A 20,475-nucleotide genomic window follows, 5' to 3' on the forward strand; every position below is an offset into this window, starting at 1 on the left:
AAACATCACCTCACAATCTTGATACGCGTTTTAGATTTGACTATTCGGTGTACTACTGAACTCTATTTTCAAGGATATTGACTGGGGCGATCATCGAATAACGCTACTGTAGATCAGATGTTATCATCTTTTTACGAATCGCGAGCTGGAGTTATTTCTCGTTACGGTCCTCGCAACAAGGATTCATTTCCATTTACAACAAACCATGGTGCAATCCAGAACTTCGTCGCCATTGTAATATTAGCGCGCGGCCAGGGTAGACGCGAATTGCGAAGCGAAAATTGCACGGGAAGGAATAACAATTATTAATAATGAAATGTCAAACTCCAAAGGATTTTCGCGTCGCTTTGCGTGACGCGTCTACCCTGGCCGACACCTTATCCGTAAGATGCGCAACCGGTATTTTATCACGAAAAATGACCATGGTAAGACTAAACTACGTGATTTTGAGCAACAGTACAAAGACAGTTTTTACGTATCAGGAAGGAGTTACCGCTCATTCAAACACTGAAGCTGCCGATCTCTTCACTACCTTCCTCGCGAGTGTCTTTAGTAGAGCAACGCCCGTCCAACGTCGTGATAGTTTCGAGCAGATACCAGTTGATAACATAACTCTACCGTTCGTTCAGTTTCTATCAAGAAAGTTCAAAATGCTCTGGAAGATCTGGATTCCACAAAAGGACCTGGTACAGACAATCTGCCCCCCTTTACTCTGAAAGAAATATACAGCTTCGCTTGCAGTGCCTATCACTGCTGTTTTGCTGAGAACACAGGCACAGAAGGTCAGGACAGCGAAGGCGATGGCTACGTCAGCAAAGTCGACAGTGGAAACCAACTAGTTCTCACGATAGGGGAAGTTAAGGATGCCATTCAACAGCTCACGAACAACAAGGCCGCCGCCAAGAATGGTATCGGAGCCGAATTCATCAAGATGGGCCCGGACAGGTTGGCCGCTTGTCTGCATCGGCTGATATTCAGAATTTGGAACACGGAACAGCTACCGGAGGAGTGGAAGCAAGGCGTTATATGCGCTATCATGGCGACAAACCGGAGTGTGAAAATTATCGTGCAATAACTATTCTAAACGCCGCCTATAAAGTGCTATCCCAGATTCTCTTCCGTCGTCTATCACCTACAGCAAACAAGTTCGTGGGAAGTTATCAGGCAGATTTTCAGGACGGCCATTCGACAACGGACCAGATCTTTTCCGTGCCGCAAATCCTCTAGAAATGCCGTGAGTACCAGGTCCCTACGCACCATCTGTGCATCGATTTCAAGGCAGCATACGACAGTATTGACCTGTAGAGCTAGAGAAGATCATGGACGAGAACAGCTTTCCCGCGAAGCTCACAAGATTGATTAGAGCAACGATGGACGGTGTGCGAAACTGCGTGAAGCTCTCGGGCGAACGCTCTAGTTCGTTCGAGTCTCGGCGGGTACTACGGCAGAGCGATGGACTTCGTGCCGTTTGTTCAATATTGCGCTTGAAGGTGTCATTCGGAGAGCCGAACGTAACAGTCAAGGCACGATTTTCACGAGGTCCGGACAATTTGTTGCACGACATGGACATTATTGGGAGAAAAATTGAAACGGTGGCAGATTTGTTCACATTTTGGTGGCATTTGTGCATGTTGTTGTTGAATGCGTCGAAGACGAAGTACTTGCTGACAGGAGGAACTTAGCGCAACAGGGCCCGCCTAGGAAGCAGTGTCACGATAGACTGGGATACCTTCGAGGTGGTTGACGAGGACCTGCAAGCTCTTTGAGTTTGCGAACGCTGAGTGCCAAGTACGATCTTTGGCGGCGTGCAAGAGAACGGTGTGTGGCGGCGAAGAATGAATCACGAGCTGGCTCAACTCTACGGCGAACCCAGTATCCCGAAGGTGGCTAGAGCTGGAAGGATACGCTGGGCCCTGCATGTTGCAAGAATGCCGGACAACAGCCCTGTAAAGATGGTGTTCGCTACGAATCCGGTCGAAACAAAAAGGCGTGGGGCGCAGCGAGCTAGGTGGATTGACCAGGTGTACCAGGACCTGGAGAGCGTGGGTCACAGTCGAGGATGAAGAGAAACGGCCATGAATCGAGTGAATTGGCGAAATATTGTTGGCGAGGTTTTATCAAGTTGATTGATGTAAAACCAAATAAATAATGGTCTCAGATGAAACACTAGTCTATTTACTTTTATATTGTTAAACTACGACGGACAAGGGACCAAAATAAGCAAATAATTATTCGATCCTGTTAATTTATTTTAGAATTGTGGCGTAAAGTAATCAATTAGTTTTCTTTATAGATATGTGCAAAGCCACACAAACTGACAGTACCGTGCTGTGTAATTAACATGGAGCGAGCATATTTTCAATGTACGAACATTGTGTGGCAATGAATGTATTTTGAACGTAATGAATAACAAAATTATAACAAATATATAGGCAAAAGTTAATAACAAAATATGTTATAGTAATAGTATACTATTACTATAACATATTTTGTAATAAACTGTTGCCTATATACAGTCGCCTCTCCACATCTCGATATCGAAGGGACCATCGACATAGGGAGAGATCGAGACAAAGAACAAATTTCTGATGAATACTAGATTGAAAAACACTCCGTTGCCAAGAAAGTAATACACAAACAAACGTCATTTCGCGCTCCTAATTTGTTTTGAATCCCAAAACATTGGTCTAGTAACCTTCGATATTGGTCATATCGACATACGGAGAAAAAATTGAGAACGAAAAATGAACAGAAACACATCGAGATATGGAGATAAGGAGGATATCGAGATATGGAGAGTGGAAATGTATGCAGACTGAAGGGACTTCTGATATCATCGACATAGGGAGAGATATCGAGAAGTAGAACATCGAGATGTGGAGAGTCGACTGTATTTGTTATTATTTTGTTATTACAAAGACAAAATATGATATTATTTAGTTTTTATGCCATACAAACTTAGTTATTATTTTCGTTATTTTAACTCTTATTTCAAATCACAAATTTTGACATTCAAACATTCTATTTCAATGGTGAATTTTCTTATTCATTTGCAATTCTCTTCTACCCAGGTAGGGATGCACTACCGCAATAATAGAACAAAGCAAGAGCTTTACATTTATGTTCAAAAATGCAAGTTTAATTTCAAAATTACGTTGTTTTGCTTCACTATACTCTAGATAAAGGATAGTTTCAACACTTCACATTGTAAAGTTGGAAAATAATTAGGTTACCTAGAATGAAATACGATTTCAATTTCAACACCGTGCATGGGTCCTCCAAAATAGAACGGATAACCAAATACCCATGCAAACATTAAAGAGCTTGTACAACCTCAGTTTTCATTCAAATTACCTAAAATTATGATAAGACACCAATAATTTGATCTAGAATCGAATGAGCGGTGCGGACAAAAACGATTTGTTATTCATTAGGGTAAGTGTTCCCTTAGTTGTGGGTGTTCCTATAGTTGCGGTAGTGCCGTTTTCACTCATTTTATTACATTAGCCACAAAACCGACACTACCAATCGACGTATTGGCTTGTTGATACCCGGAATAGTTGAAAAAAGCGTTCAAATTGCTTTGAAACTGATGAAATATCACTAAAATTGCTAAAACTTCTCTTACTTGTACCAATAGTTGCGGTAAAGTGTTCTTATAGTGGGGGATCCCATAAGAAAACCACGGATACCGCAACTATTGGAACACAAATTAAAAATATACCGCAACTAAAGGAACAGTGTACTAATAGTGGAGGTATTATTTTTCACTGACATGCCGCGGATTACTGCGATGAAATATTTTTTGCGATTCCGTTGCAAATCAATCAACTTTTCATTGAGAAGTTGATCAACATAACGGCCTACTTTTCCTACTGAAAAGAACAGTGCTGAAAAGTGCTACTTTTCAGCACTCTTTTTGGTGCTGAAAAGTATCACTTTTCAGTATTGTTTTGGTAGGCATCAACCGAACAACCCAGTCTCTTCATGCCATTTGTGCTTATTTGCGCGGCGTGTGTATCGAGACGAGTCGTTCTCACCTCGGGTGATGTGAGGCGACCGAGGCGACTAATGTTAACCCAATGGGAGCGAGTCGACAATTGGCCCTCATTCGACTCGTCTCGCCTCAGATGCCGCGCAAAATAAGCATAATTGCATCTGATTCTAGATCCGTTGTGCGATCTGATTCCGACAGAGGCTGTCCATTAACCACGTGATCAGTTTTTTGGGATTCCAGGCCCCTCCCCCCTCGTGATCATTTGTCCATACAAAAATTTATAAAATTTGTATAGACCGTGATCATTGGCCAGACCCTCCCTCTCCCCATGAATGACCATGTAATTTATGGACGACCCCACACAGGCTGGCGATTTTCATTTGAAATCGAATAGTCCAATATTTGTGCTGTGCTGTCTTACCTGATATCGAAAGGAGCGTGAAAACTTGTGGCATTCATGGGTAGGCACTACTGTATCACAGCCTGCGTGATTGAAAAATACTGAATTGATACAACGCATGGATGTGTGCCCACGTGGGTTCTCTTGAAATGTTTGTTTTAGATTTCATCCAGCTGAAATAGCATTTTTCGAAATAGCAAAAAATGTTGTAGGCAACTCGTTGCAAAACTCAATTTTTTCAGCACTCGTTGTATTTATCCAACTCGGCGAGCCTCGTTGGATAAATGTACAACACGTGCTGAAAAAATCATCATTTTGCAACTTGTTGCCTAAATAACTATTTTCTCATTTAGTCAATGGTCGTTACTCCCCGTTACAACATTAACATGTACATTAATTGAGCGTCTTGAATTTAGGTTATTTAATGAAGTTCAATCGTGCTTAGTACCTCCACTATTGGTACATACATCTACCCTATTGGTGGTCTCGGCAAACTTCGTCTTGCCATCAAGAAGGCTGTTCATAAAGGCCATGCAATCTCCCATACAAAACAACAGATTAGTTTTCTCCAGGTTTTCCACTTTTTCTACGCACGAACACGTCGGACTTCTGAACGAATGCAAGTGTGAAAGAATCATGAAAATCTGATGCCCAAACGGAAAAAAAACGATTGCCGGATTCATGAACAAAAAGACATGAATTCATAAAATTTGATGTTTCATGATATCATGACTAAAAGTCATGAAATCGTGAGTATCATGCAAAAATTTGTATGCTCAGGGCGTTACACAAATCTAACTGTCACTTTCATCATTTTAGTCAACGCGTCTCATGGCGATCGGTGATTTTTTCTAGTGAAATTATAAAAAAAAGTTTTGTTTTTGAAAAAGTTTAAATTGAAGACACTGCTCTTCGGAACCTTGCCATCGTATCGATGACATTCTTGGCGGGATTTCCGTAAGTTCCTACATTGTGTCACGACACAATCAATCTGCCGGAGCTGTTAGATGTTCCAAAATATACTAACAAGCCTTCATCCTGATTTTTCAGAACCGGGCAATGTTTGACTTTGAGCGAAGATTTCGCTTCACAAACTCGTCGGCGATTGTCCTATACCAGAGCAGTTCACAAAAGGCCTTCGGCAGCCGGATGTTTCAGTTCACTTTCCACATCCACAGTGTTGTGAAGGAGTGTTCCATTACTCATGCAATCCACCAGCATTTAGTGAGCCCAGGGACCATTTGTCGAATCAATTGATGTTCGAAACAATATTTTGCGTACAAACCTAACCACTGAATGTTCGCGTTCCTGCTAAAGATTTGGCACTCGTTAGGTTAACAATTGTGGAATGTGTTCGCGATTTATTACGAAACTAACGGCACAAAAGTCGCAACGATTTTAATTTTCATTTCATTTGTTTACCAATTGCAAATATAAACTGGGATCTTAATTGAGTTCATGATTCAGGGATCCTGCTTCATGATTTCATGACCCAACTTTCCACTTTTCAGCACCAAAATCGGAATCATAAATGACAGCCACCTAAATACATGAATAGTGCTCATGAACTGTGTTCATGATATCAGATCCTGCTTCATGATTTCAGTTGTCAAGCCATTTCGTGACATACAAACACCATTCCATTTTTATTTATATAGATTTGGTAAGTTCTGTGGAAACAATTGGATCGTCTGTGGATTTTCATCAGATAATATACGTTCCCGTGCCTTGTTATAAATTATGTCGATGCATTAGGGTAAAAGCACCGGTTTTGCCCAAACAAAGAGAAAATGTCAATTAAAAATTTATGGGAGGCTACAAAAGGTTTCATGCTGATTGTCCAAGTAAAACGGTGTACAATCCACTATGGCTATAACGTATAGCCAAAACCGCTGCTTCTACCCTATAAGGTACCGCGGGGCAAGTGGGAACGAAAAAAACGATAGTTCAAACAAATTGTTCAATCAATTTTTCAAATGTCAATATTTTTCAAATCCAACAACACAATCACGTTTTGGCAACATATTTGCTGGTGTGTGCATGAAACTAATCGAATAATTTCAAAATTGTGAAAACCTTGGAAGAAAGTTTTCGAATGAGCCATTGGACGCAGTTACTTCACTAAACGGGGCAAGTGGGACACATCCAGTTTCATGCGTCAATCCACATCAGTAAGTCAACCATTACAATAATAGGATTGATAATTCATAGATTTTTAATTTTAAGTACATATTTGATGTACATAAGGGATCAACCATAAAATACGTTACGTTTTAGGAAGAAACCCTTTATTTAATAGTATGTCACCTCACATTTAATATGAACTGAAAATTCCTCAATAAAAGCGTAAAGAGGAATTAAACATGTTCAAAATATATCATTTATAAGTTGTTAATTAAAATGTAGAACATAAACAATCAATAATTGACGAAATTATAAATATGTTATGTTATTATTTATATGCATGGCAGAAAACCACCTTATGGGGTGCAATTGTTTTCCATCTCTACTTAATTTGGTAGAAATATCAAATAAAGTTCAAATAAAATAGAAAAGTAATCGTTCTCATGATGCATTTCAAATTTCAGCTGTGTGTTTGTTCAATTTTGAAGTCGTATTTCAAAAATAAAAAATAAATTTAAAAATAAAGAATAATAACACTTTTCTTCTCCCTCCTATGTAATTACGTGATTTGAGGTTGATCTTTTTTGATAATAATCATTTGTTTGAATGTTTTAGTGCTACTCTCTAGGAGAATGTATGAAACGTGTACGAAAAGTTTTGATTCTGGTTTTTGTTTTGATAGGTCCCACTTACCCCAGGTACAAATATATTCTGGGGTAAGATAGATCATCGAAAATTTCATATGAAATGAAAACAAAATAATGGTCTATCGCTAGCAGCTTGTAATAATACTCAAAATTATAGCATACTGATGAAAATTCGATTTAAAACACATTTATTTTTTGCGAGTCAATGTAAGACGTGGAACGTGTCACAATTTGTCATGCAAGTTGAAAATGGCGCTGAACTGACAACTGTTACATGAACCACATGGTAATAAAAATAACAATATGTTTAGTACTAAATACATTCCATGTCATTGTATCTTCAACTTTCTAGAAGAATACCCCCATGAAAAACTTTTCCTAGTTGAGCTATGACGAAACGCCCCACTTACCCCGTATTCTCACTTGCCCCGCGGTACCTTATATAAGAGAAAGTATTGTAGCAAATCTTTTGTGAGAACAAGAGACTAGAGAGCGAGAGAGACGGGAAGCTGGAGCTATCGTTAAATGAGTTTGGGGATCAGTCTTGAAATCAATTCGCGAGAAGACGGCTGTATTGCGTGTGAGTTGTGCATCACGGAGATGATAATGCGAAATTATAATTCGGATCATCAAACGGAACAATCCATTGATCCCGGCCCTGAAGAGGAGAGAATTTACTACAATTAGCATTTCTTTTTTTTTTTCTTTAAAATTTTGATATTTAACATCACTAGTCATGGTTCCTTTATATAAATTTCCAGAAACTACAACGAAATGTCTTGCATAAATTTCATAACCACTTTGACTTTGATAATGGGACTTGGAACTGGAAGTGTTCAAAATTTGTGGAGGCAGAATCCATTATTGTTGGTTTTGAGCAGCCAATAGCAGAACTAAGCAATTTGTATAAAAATATGATATTTTCTATTTCGTAACCGGAACACAGTGGCCACATTTTCATCGCTAAAATTAGAGTTTTGAAGAATCATATTGTTTTTCAAATTTCGTTGATGACTGCGATAATATTTTCGTATATTGAACCTCGCAGAGGAGAAAGATCAAGACAGCAGGAGGAATGGCTTCATCAGTACGGCGGATGAGGGTGACGCGCCAACTCCCACAATAGGTGATGTTAAGGATGCTATCAAACAGCTCAAGAACAACAAAGCAGCTGGAAAGGATGGTATTGGAGCGGAACTTATTAAAATGGGCCCGGACAGGTTGGCCACTTGTCTGCACCGATTGATAGCCAGGATCTGGGATACAGAACAGCTACCGGAGGAGTGGAAGGAGGGAATAATATACCCAATATACAAAAAGGGTGACAAGTTAGAATGTGAGAATTATCGAGCGATAACCATTCTTAATGCAGCCTATAAAGTGCTTTCCCAGATCATCTTCCGCCGTCTATCGCCACTGGCAAGCAGATTTGTTGGAAGTTATCAAGCCGGGTTTGTGGACGGGCGATCGACGACAGACCAAATCTTTATGTTGCGGCAGATCCTCTAAAAGTGTCGCGAATATCAAGTCCCTACGCACCACCTATTCATCGATTTCAAAGCGGCCTATACCATCGACCGCGAAGAGCTATGGAAGATTATGGACGAGAACGGTTTTCCCGGGAAACTGACTAGACTGATCAAAGCAACGATGGATAGTGTACAGTGCTATGTGAAGATATCGGGTGCTTTATCGGACCCGTTTGAAACACGCAAAAGACTTCGACAAGGCGATGGTCTTTCCTGCCTCCTGTTCAATATTGCGCTAGAAGGTGTTATGAAACGAGCGGGCTTCAACATGCGGGGCACGATCTTCAATAAATCCAGCCAGTTCATTTGTTTCGCTGACGACGTGGACATTGTCGGAAGAACGTTCCAGGTGGTTGCTGAACAGTATACCAGGCTGAAACGTGAAGCAGATCGGGTTGGATTGAAGGTAAATACGTCGAAGACGAAATATCTGCTGGCTGGAGGAACCGAGCGCGATAGAGCTCGCATAGGCAGACGCGTGACGATCGACGGGGATGAGTTCGAGGTGGTGGACGAATTTGTCTACCTCGGATCATTGATAACGTCGGATAACAACTGCAGCAGAGAAATTCGAAGACGTATCATCGCCGGAAGTCGTGCTTACTATGGACTCCACAAGACCTTGCGGTCTGGTAAACTTCACTTCCGTACTAAGTGTACCATGTACAAGACGCTAATAAGACCGGTAGTCCTCTACGGGCATGAGACGTGGACAATGCTCGAAGAGGACCTGCAAGCGCTAGGAGTTTTTGAACGACGTGTGCTTAGGACGATCATCGGCGGAGTATGTGAGAACGGCGTATGGAGGAGAAGAATGAACCACGAGCTTGCGCAACTCTACGGTGAACCCAGTATCACGAAAGTCGCCAAAGCTGGAAGGGTACGATGGGCGGGACACGTTGTGAGAATGCCGGACAACAATCCCGCAAAAATGGTGTTCAACTCAAATCCGGCCGGTACAAGACGAAGGGGAGCGCAACGAGCTAGGTGGTTTGACCAAGTGGAGCAAGATCTTGGAAGTGTGGGGCGATCGAGGAATTGGAGGTTAGCAGCCATGGACCGAGTTAGTTGGCGTAACATTGTGGCGCAGGTCATGTCTTGAAGGACGTAGAGCCAGCAAAAGTAAAGTAAAGTAATATTGAACCTCGACCGACAACATATTATGAAAAAAATAACCAACCCAGACAACCAGAATGTACGTATAACGGAATCACCTTTTGCGTTATGCGATGCTTATATGTGGAAAGTTGCACGTATAAGATGGTGCGAAAAGGCCTTATACGTACATAAGTGGAGGCGATATACGTGCATTTTTATATGATGAAAAATAGCATGCAATGCGAGTGTATCGATTTTATTGCGAACTAATCTGTACTCTTATGCGACTTAATTTATGATAACAAATTTCATTTGACAACTGCTACGGATTGATCCGACTTACTTTGTACGAGTATACGGAACGAAACAAAATGTGCATATGAACTCAGAAAATAACGTTTTATGCGAGGAAACCCATCGATCAAATGATTTCATTCACCATGTAGTGCGGGTGTGATGTAATTTGTATAAATAAACGACTTTGTTCGTTAACTGTTATGCGACTTCTGGTTGTCTGGGAACACTTATTAGAACAAAATTCTGAAATAGTTCTTTGGATGGCCTTATAAGGAAAAAAATAACATACGGAATTGATAAGTTCAAAGAATTATACATACGTTTTTAATCAGGAGAAAAGATACATTTTATGGAAAACCGGAAGTGTTGATGTCTTTATTATTTCTCTATAAATTGTTGTTCAATGGGGACAACATAGCCCACTGATTACAAGACTTGGTGAGTGCAAGAGGCTGTACACCCAACAAATGTGTAGATACTCTAAGTGGCCCTCTTAAGACGTAGTTCAATCTATCGATTGCATAGTCAGTCTTTCCAACAAACTGGAAAACATCGATTATGGCTTTTTTGTCCTGCCTTCAAAGAGATATAGGTGCGACCTTGCAAGCTATTGTAGGGTAACGTCGCTTAGTGCGGGATCAAAGGTGTTAGAGATCCTGGTAAATGATCTGTTTTTCGAGCAACCAAATCGTATAATTCGCAAGATCAGCAAGTTTGCTACAGTTCACGTCATTCTGCATTAATACAATAGAAAAAGGTTTCCAAATCGACACTATCAACGTAAAAGAAGAGGGAGTTGCATGGAACACACCTTCATCAACTGGAGCTCGAGCCCATCGTTACAGTGGCGTCAAACACGTGGCTGGTGCGGACTAACCTCTTCTAGGTAGCCATCCAGGATTGGGTTAATTGCGACGAAGAACTACAGTAGGATTCCGTTTTTGGCAACAAAGTTGAAATTTTCAGTTGCCAAAACCGGAACCGTGCCAAAATCGGAACCCATATTTCAAATTTTAGTTTTCAACTATTGGTTTTGAAAACATCATTACAATGTTAATACATCATTTTTATGGAACCATAAGGCGTTGAGCCTTCGAAAAGGTTCACTTCTAAGCATTTTTCCGAAGGGTTATACTATGCTATGAATCTATAGCCCCATTATGTTAAATCTGGCAAACGTTTTTCTGGTGGCGTTTTTACCCCTCAACGTCTTCAATTATTTTTTAGAAGCTTTATGTATATGTTTTGAATAAGAAGGCCTTGTAAAACCTATAATCGCATAAGTGACTTTTATTGAAGAACTGGACATTTTCTTAAAACTATGAAAGGAAACGACAAAAAAATGTGTTTTCTTCAAAAGATGTATTTACGAATAAAAAGCGCTGAGTATTGCAAAACGGCATGAGCTCTTTTTTCTAATTAAATGAACAATTAAAATCAGTTTAACTTTTGGACTTTAGCGTAAAATTTGAAAAATTCGGTAAGTTTAGAATTGCTCCTTCAATTTATGTTTCTGATAAAGTAAAGCATTTTATAATGAATGGTTGACTGCATCAAAACGGCAAACATAAACATGAGATGATGCGTAAATATGACTTGTAATTTTGTAGAATTTAATTTTTACTTGAAACAATTTTTAATTATTCTTGATATATTTTTACAGCTACCTTATGAAATCAACTGAAATTGACAGGATCCTGTTATGAACTTCAAGAACCTTATAGGAATCTTCAGGTTCTCATAAGAGATCTACAGAAAAAAAACGCTTGTGCTCTGAAGCATCTTGCCAATCATCCGTAGGATCTCGCATAGAGTTCTCAGGATCTTGCTAAGGATTTTGCTAGAAGCTAACATCTTGGAATTCCGCTGCGATGTTGCTGAAAATTCTCAAGCCTCCAATGAAAAAAAAAATAAAAGTTTATTATTTTTAGGCTACCACTAGCATACCTCAAATTCCTCTGGGAACCTTTTCAAAATCCCCAAGCTTTCGCCGGAAATATTAAAAATACTGCTAGAAATTCACATTATCTCGCTAAAAATAAGGACGCCCTAGAGTTTATTAGGAATCACCAGATTTTGGACATAGTCCTCCATAACCAATTATACACTCTAAGGATCCCTCAAGAAGTCCTCAATGTCCACTTGGAATCTGTAGATATCCTCATGAATTCGTCAAAATTTCTAAAAAATCCCACAAGAACCAAGAATTTTTTAAGGATTCTCCAGGGTACAGTTAGGAAACTCATAGACTCAGCTTGTAAGGAACATTTTGATGATGTTGAGACCCGTGTACTTGATTAACAATCTTGTACAGAATTCTAGATCGTCTCTTAACAAATCTAACGCTTTACAGAGTCTATAGAAAAGAGGGAACGTACATAGCTTTAAATAGTTGAAGCAGAAAGATCAATATACACACCAATACCACAGACAAAAAGTTAAAACACTGTCAGTCGCATTTATCGCGCGCTTCAATGATATTATTGAGAATAAATTGTAGTTTGGACTGTATCCGCATTTGTCATGTTATTTAATGAAATTTATTAAAAGTTATGATACACGACATTTTGCTGTAAATATTTATATCTATTATTGCAGTGTGTACATGCGCAATGTATGTAAATCCATAATAATAAAGACAGTTAGCCAACAAGATGAGACCAAATTTATGATTGTAACTCTGTGTGAGTCATTTTGTTGCTCTTATGTCGGTGCTGGTGCTTCGTTCAAACAAGCTGTTCCAAATCTAAAGAACATTGTTTTTTATTGTATCACCTCAGCAGACTCAAGTGGGCTGGTCATTCAATATGAATACCTAAGAAAAGAGATTGGTCTTTAGTTGAGATACTGGTGGAGATTATTGGCCTCATGAAACGTTGCCAATGTATGACCAATGAGCATTCTGAAGTAAATAAGCGCGTACGCGAGTCCTAGTAGTTGGTGAGATTTGGGGAAATATCGATGAAAATGGAGCTCTGGAATGTAATCGGTGTGGAGTTAACATACTATTCAAAAAATTAAGAGTGAAGAAGTTTTTGGTAACGATTTTAATGTATTTAGAGATGATCGCGATCTGGTTCTTACCCAAAGAATGTCTGGTGGGGGAGTTCTCATTGCAATATCTTCGAAATTCAATTCAGAATTAATTGTTTCATCAAAATATAAAGAGTTTGAACACGTATGGGTAAAAGCACATATCGCCGGTGAAACACATATATTTGCTTCTGTGTATTTTCCGCCCGACCATGCTTGCAAATTATCATATGAAATTTTCTTTCAAACCGCTGAAGAAATTTTGTCGCAGTTTTCTCCAGAATTCAAAGTGCATATCTATGGCGACTTTAATCAGCGTAATGCTGATTTTATTCGTGATTCCGAAAACGAAAATGTTCTGCTGCCGGTTGTTGGTGAAAACGAATCATTACAACTTATTTTTGAAAGAGCTGCATTTTTAGGTTTAAATCAAATCAATCATGTGAAAAACCGACAAAACTGTTATTTGGACTTCTTATTCTCAAACATAATGGAAGATTTCTGTGTGAACGAATCTCTTTCTCCACTATGGAAAAATGAAGCGTTTCATACAGCTATCGAGTACTCAATCTTTGTTCATAATTATCATAATTCCGACTACTATGACTTTGAGAATTTCTTTGATTATAAAAACGCCAATTATAACGGCATCAAACAGAAATTGAATAGAATAGATTGGCAATCCGTTTTGAAAAATCAGGAAGATTTGGAGTATGCAGTGACGGGTTTTTATTCAATTTTGTCGGAAATTATTCAGATGGAAGTTCCACTCTTGCGGAGACGTCGTAGGAATGGGTCAAAAAATCCTGTTTGGATCAAAAAGCAAATAAAAAATTTGAAAAATCGTAAGCAAAAGGCTCATAAAATTTACAGACAACAAAAAACTCAAGAAAGTTTAGAAAATTATTTGTATATTGTCAACCAACTTAATCAAGCCATATCCACTGCACTTGAAGAGTACAACACAAAAATTGAAAATGATTTAAAATCTTGCCCTAGGAATTGCTTCAATTATGTTAAAACTAAGATGAAGTCTAACAACTTTCCATCTAAAATGACATCCCAGTAAACACACGATCGTATATAATAGGATATAAGAGTACAAATGTGGAGGCGATATACGTACCATTTGCATACAGCCTAATGGCGTATGTACGTATATCGCCTCCACTTTTGTACTCTTATACGCTATCGTATACGAGTTTGTGTTTACTGGGATTGGATGATAAAGTAGCAGATAATAAAGATGACATTTGCAATCTCTTTGCTGATTTTTTCCAAGAGACTTATACAAACTTCTCGGATAATGACCGTGATTTTGAGCACTTTTCTAGTTTTCCTGATTTTACAACCGATGTAGGCGTTAGTCAAATACAGGTACAAGACATTTTAACAGGACTGAAGAATTTAGATTCCTCCAAAGGATCAGGGCCTGACGGAATCCCACCTGCTTTACTGAAAAACTTAGCCAATGAATTTACAGCACCATTATTCTGGCTGTTCAACATGTCACTTGAAAAGGGCAGATTTCCAAAAGAATGGAAAAGGTCATTTCTTATACCCATTTACAAGTCTGGTAAAAAATCTGATATTCGAAATTATCGTGGAATTGCTATTATTTCATCCATTCCAAAACTATTTGAATCAATCATCAATAAAAAAGTATTTAGCTAAATAAAACATAGAATAACTAATGTTCAACATGGTTTCTTTAAAGGTCGTTCTACTACAACAAACCTTTTGGAATTTGTAAATTACACTTTAAATGCAATGGATAGAGGTAACCACGTCGAATCACTTTACACCGACTTTAGTAAAGCATTTGACAGATTAGATATTCCTATGTTGATTTTCAAGCTAAATAAAATGGGAATTGCAATGAGACTCCTCAACTGGATTGAATCGTATTTAACAGATCGCCAACAAATAGTAAGATTTGAGGGAAAACTATCTAAAACTGTTCATGTTACATCAGGAGTTCCCCAAGGTTCACATTTAGGCCCATTGTTATTCATATTGTTTGTTAATGATATTTCATATGTGATAAAACATGTTAAAATTCTTATTTATGCTGACGATATGAAACTTTTTATGGAAATCAATAGCAAAAAAGAGAGCGACATTTATCTGAATGAAATAAGTATATTTGATAAATGGTGTAGTAAAAGTTTACTTAAATTAAACGTCAAAAAATGTAATCTAATCACATATAGCAGAAAACGTAATACACCACAGATTACTGTCTCTTTAGAAAATCAAGATGTTCAAAGGTGCGATAAGATTAGAGATTTAGGTGTTATATTAGATTCTAAACTTACATTTACTGACCATTATAATACTATTGTCCATAAAGCAACCAATATGCTAAGCTTTATTAAGCGTTTTAGCTCCAATTTTCGGGACCCATATACGATTAAAACCTTGTACATTGCTTATGTAAGATCAGTTTTAGAATATTGTAGTATTGTGTGGTCCCCACAAAAGAAAACACATGAGGATAGAATCGAATCAGTACAGAAGCAATTTCTTTTATATGCCTTACGCAAATTAGGCTGGACAACGTTTCCACTGCCATCATACGAGGCTCGATGCATGCTTATTGACATCCAGACTTTAAGGGAGCGTCGCGAATTAGCCATGATTTCATTTGTCAATGATATAGTATCGCATCGTATTGATTCCACCAATCTCTTATCTAGTTTGAATTTCTACACGCCCGCCAGACAGTTGAGGAATCGGAATTTGTTCACATCAAACAATCATCGAACTAATTATGCCAAATTCGGCCCAATAAATCAAATGATGTCTCTTTATAACCAGCATTACACAGAAATTGATTTGACCATGTCGCGAACGAAGCTTAGGCAATATTTTAATTCCCTGAGATATAATACAACATAGTATTAAGCAAACATATAAATAAATAAATAAATAAATGGCTAAAGCAACAAACACGATAATATTTACAAAAATTTACAAATTTTAATGGTATTGAAAAATGTTGCCAAAAACGGATCCATTTTGTTGCCAAAATCGGGGGGTGCCAAAATCGGAGCATGCCAAAAACGGAGCATGCCAAAAACGGAATCCCACTGTATCTACAATAAATATTGCACGAAGATGTGGAGCACCGCTGTACGAAGTGCAAGCTGTTCAGTACTAGCTGGATCAGCCTACTACAACGAAGTTGCCAAGATTATGCACTAACAGTTTGCTCTTAAGCACAACTTGATAGACCGATTTGTGTCCTATTACAGTCGACTCTCCATATCTCGACATCGAAGGGACCATCGAGATATGGAGAGATCGAGACATAGAACAAATGTTTAGTGAATACTCTATTGAAAATAACTCCGTTACCAGGAAAATTGAAAACAAACAGACGTTATTTCTTCTTCGCAAATTGTTTTGAATCGTTAAAATCTAGTCTAGCATCCTTTGATGCATATCGACATAGAGAGAGAAAATCGGGAATGGAAATCACATCGAGTTAGGGAGATATCGAGATATGGAAAGTGAAAATGTATGCAGAATGAAGGGACCGAAAAAATCAGCGACATAGAGAGAAAAATCGAGATGTGGCGAGTCAACTTTACAAATATTTGCCTGATCCGGTTCTGGATAATAGTGGAAAATAACTGCATTAAGCTGCAAATAGCTGTATTGGGATCACGAGATCATGACAGACGTCCATGTCCGGCCAACCGCCCCAACATTGTAGTCTACGGTAAAAGGATGATACCATTTACACTCATCGACATCGCTGTACCACTGGACCACAATGTTTAATCCACGTTCTTTAACAAACTGACAAAGCAACAGGACTTGGCGAAGGAATTGAAGCAGATGTGACACCTAGAGGACGTCCGTATAGTTCTGATAGTCCTCTCAACGAGCGGAATTGTTCCAAAATCTCACCTAAGGTCTTTAGACGCGTTGGAATATCACAGAGCCTAATCCCCTTTGACATACAGACTGACCAGAGTAAATGAAAGTTTACAGCATTTTTACTGAGAAGTGCCAAAACTGTATAATAATAAATTGTTATTATACTGTGTTGTTTGCTTTCGCTTCAAACAACATTCAATCAGAGGAACTATGTAAGAATATTGATTTATTAAACAGCCTGATGACCATTCTTGCTAGTTCACGTTCCGAATGGTTATAGCTTCAAGCTGGACAACGTGTCCATCAACGTAATCAATCGTTACTTCGCAGTTTATCATTCTACTCATTAAAACTTGGACATCATCACATATTTCCTAAATGACAAAGCTAATCATGGCACTCATTTACATCTAGTCACTTACCGCCACTTCGCCTCCATTCTCCAACCACTGGCACACGTCCTGCAAGGCCATTTCGGCGCAGTGCTGCCGGATGGCCATCGCCACCTCGTTGTCCGGCCGGAAAAACTCATGACTCCGGTAGGCATCGGTGGCGTGTCGCCGGTATTCGCCCAGATTGAACACCTTGGTGTTGATGCCAATCCAGTTCAGGTAGCGGGACAGCTTCTTGGAGATGTATGTTTTGCCACGGGCTGGCAACCCGACCATCGCAATAACATGTGGACTGTTTACATAGTTGGCCCGTTCACCTAAATAGCACAAAAAGATAGACATGCCGAAAAACGAGAAACATTAGCGAGAGAGGTTCATTACAGTGCGACTGGGTTGGTGTTTGGAAGATTTGTGAGCAGAGCAGGAGAATATCGATCAGTGGACCTCATTCGTCTTTACGTCGTACATAATTTTGATAGCTGAATCGAGATAAAATCAAACTGGATTGACATTCTTTTTTCACACAAAAACAGTCACAATACAAGTCGTACCAATACCGAAGGTTTCCTTGTGCAAGAACTTCCACCCGAGCGATTTCATGTTGTCATTATTTTTATCCTCTGCGGGCGCCGCCATTGTATCGTGTAAGAAGCACGCAAAAACGTCTCGATAGGATCTCAGATACGCACTTTTTTCCACCCGAGTATTAGAATTCAGGGTGCACTTATGAGCATCTAAAAATGCTCATTTAGCTAGAACCGATGTCGATTAAGTAGGCTCTGAACGGACAGAAAACAGCTGATGCACTCGTGGCCTACTGTGCATGCGACCCGTGTTGTAATACGTAATCACCTTAACTGACACTTATTATGACTATTTATGGCAGTATTGCAATAACCATTTGCTATTTGCTTATCAGTAAAGACAAAAACTTGCTAATTTGCAAAATTGACTTCCAGTGGAAAGCTACACAACGAGTAGTGTAATCAAACAAATAATTGCGCAAACCGGAAAATCGATAATCGTCACTATATCAACGCGTTCCAAATCGAACCGAACGCAAAACGACTATCGAACCGTAGATTTTAAGTCACAGTTCGCCCGATTAAGTGTACGATAAACTGGTACGACGGCGAGATGCCACACGGAACGTCTACTGGTATCGCAGCTCTTTGCATCCGAAGCAAAAGAGAGAATGAATCAAGTTTGCGAACGGGAGATATTGGATCCGGTGTGTCTGCCGAACCGGAGAGTCTAAGCGGTCCCTTGGCCTCGGGGATTGGACTCGAATGATGCCTCATAATTGGTTGGTTTACAATTGGTCTTTCGTATTTGGGAATGTTGAGTAAAACTCAAAAGTTTAAGTTTTGCTTTAGAAAGTAATTTTATTGATAAATTCGTCAGTTTTGGACGACCCCTCCCTCCCTTTGCTAGAAGAGACTTGTAAACCGTACAGACTTGACACGACCAATGAAACCTACATTGGGGAGAGTGAGAAACCCCACCGTACGTATGGTAACAATACTGTTTAGTGTCAGTGTTTGCTTTGATGATGAAGGCGTCACCATTACCTCTATCTTACTCTTACAGTTTGTTTGCAACTTATACTTGCTGGTAGTGGTGATGATAATGTACGACTTTACCAAAACCGAGCAACAGATGGCAGCAGGCGTAAATGGCCTAGGGTTACCATACTGGCTACCGTGCACACAATGTAGAATACAAATTGGTATTTATGCAGTATTGTAGACATTCCTGACGATATCTGGTTGAGTGAAATATATTTACATACATAAATCACATTCCATATGATGTGTCAATGAAAAAAACAACTGCTTTGGCATTCAGGAATGCAGCTTTTATAAGGAATGACTGCCATATATTACAATTGTAGCCAATAACGTTGTTATTGCCTGTATCGCACTTGGTCAATCACTACATTTCTACGGTTGAATTTTTTTATTAGTATAATTGGTAAGCCCCATGGAAATAATTCGAAGTTGACAATAGGTCAAGAGAGTGTAACAGAAATTATTGGACATTCCCTTCTTCTAGTCATTACGTCCTCACTGGGACAAAGCCTGATTCTTAACATAACTAAGCATTTTCACAGTTATTAACTGAGAGCATACTTTGCCAAAGTTGCGGTTTTCGCATTCGTACATCGTGTGGCAGTTACAATGATACTCTATGCCGAGAGAAGTCAAGAGATTTCCATTACGAAAAGATTCTGGATTGACCGGGAATCGGACCCAGACACCTCAGCATGGCTTTGTTTTGTAGCCGCGGACTAACCACACGGCTAAGGAAGGCGCTAAAAAATATGTAGGATTTCTTTAGCAACTCCATCTTAAATTAATAATGGCATTTTACCAATGTTTCAACCTCAAATATTATCAATAATGCTTTGAGGTTTCCGCTAGGAGTACTGACACCAAAATTTACTTATAAAGTTATCCATTTCGCCAGCATTTCTGCGACGATTTCTAAAAATTCTTGATTTTCATCGATTTTCCGAAAAAATCTCCTGTTACTTAAAACAATTGTTTATATATTATTGAAATTTTCTTCTATAATTTCACAAAATCATCAACTATAAATTGAGACTCCTTTTGAGTGTCTACCGGAATTTCTGTCACAAATTCCTATAGAGATTCTAACACACATATATCAGAGTTCATGATGAAATCACTCACCAAATTTTGCCTTGCTTTACTCCCATGAGTTTGTTTATCAGTAATATTCCACCATAAAACTCGAAAATTCCATTAGTAAATCCGCCTGTATTATTTTGTACGGACTCCATGGAAGAGTTGTGCTGTTAGTCCGACAGAAAATCCGTTAACGTTCTTCCAAAAATCTACACAAACTGTGTACCCAAAATTTAACAATTTGTTACTGAGATTTCCCCCTTTCTTAGCCGAATGGTTAGAGTCCTCGGCTACTAAGCAAAGCCATGCTGAAGGTGTCTGGGCTCGATTTCCGGTCGGACCAGGATCTTTTCGTAATGGAAATTTCCTTGACTTCCCTGGGCATAAAGTATCATCGTACCTGCCACACGATATACGAA

The 20,475-nt window shown here is 39.0% G+C and overlaps 1 protein-coding gene across 7 annotated transcripts in view; it reads right to left on the minus strand.

Annotated features, from left to right (window-relative positions):
• LOC5577280 (6-phosphofructo-2-kinase/fructose-2,6-bisphosphatase) overlaps window positions 1–20,475 on the minus strand; it is a 126,227-nt gene that overhangs the window by 25,730 nt on the left and 80,022 nt on the right. For 4 of the 7 annotated variants that reach the window (XM_021851040.1, XM_021851039.1, XM_021851038.1 and 1 more), the window contains exon 2: window positions 17,436–17,722. In XM_021851040.1, the coding sequence (XP_021706732.1) occupies window positions 17,436–17,722 (287 nt within the window). Of the gene's footprint in view, window positions 1–17,435; window positions 17,723–17,956; window positions 18,610–20,475 lie in introns of those variants that run through there. The other 3 variants (XM_021851043.1, XM_021851042.1, XM_021851044.1) reach the window with 3 other exon arrangements.

Source organism: Aedes aegypti, chromosome 3 (genome assembly GCF_002204515.2).
Source record: "Aedes aegypti strain LVP_AGWG chromosome 3, AaegL5.0 Primary Assembly, whole genome shotgun sequence".
Classification (NCBI taxonomy): domain Eukaryota; kingdom Metazoa; phylum Arthropoda; class Insecta; order Diptera; family Culicidae; genus Aedes; species Aedes aegypti.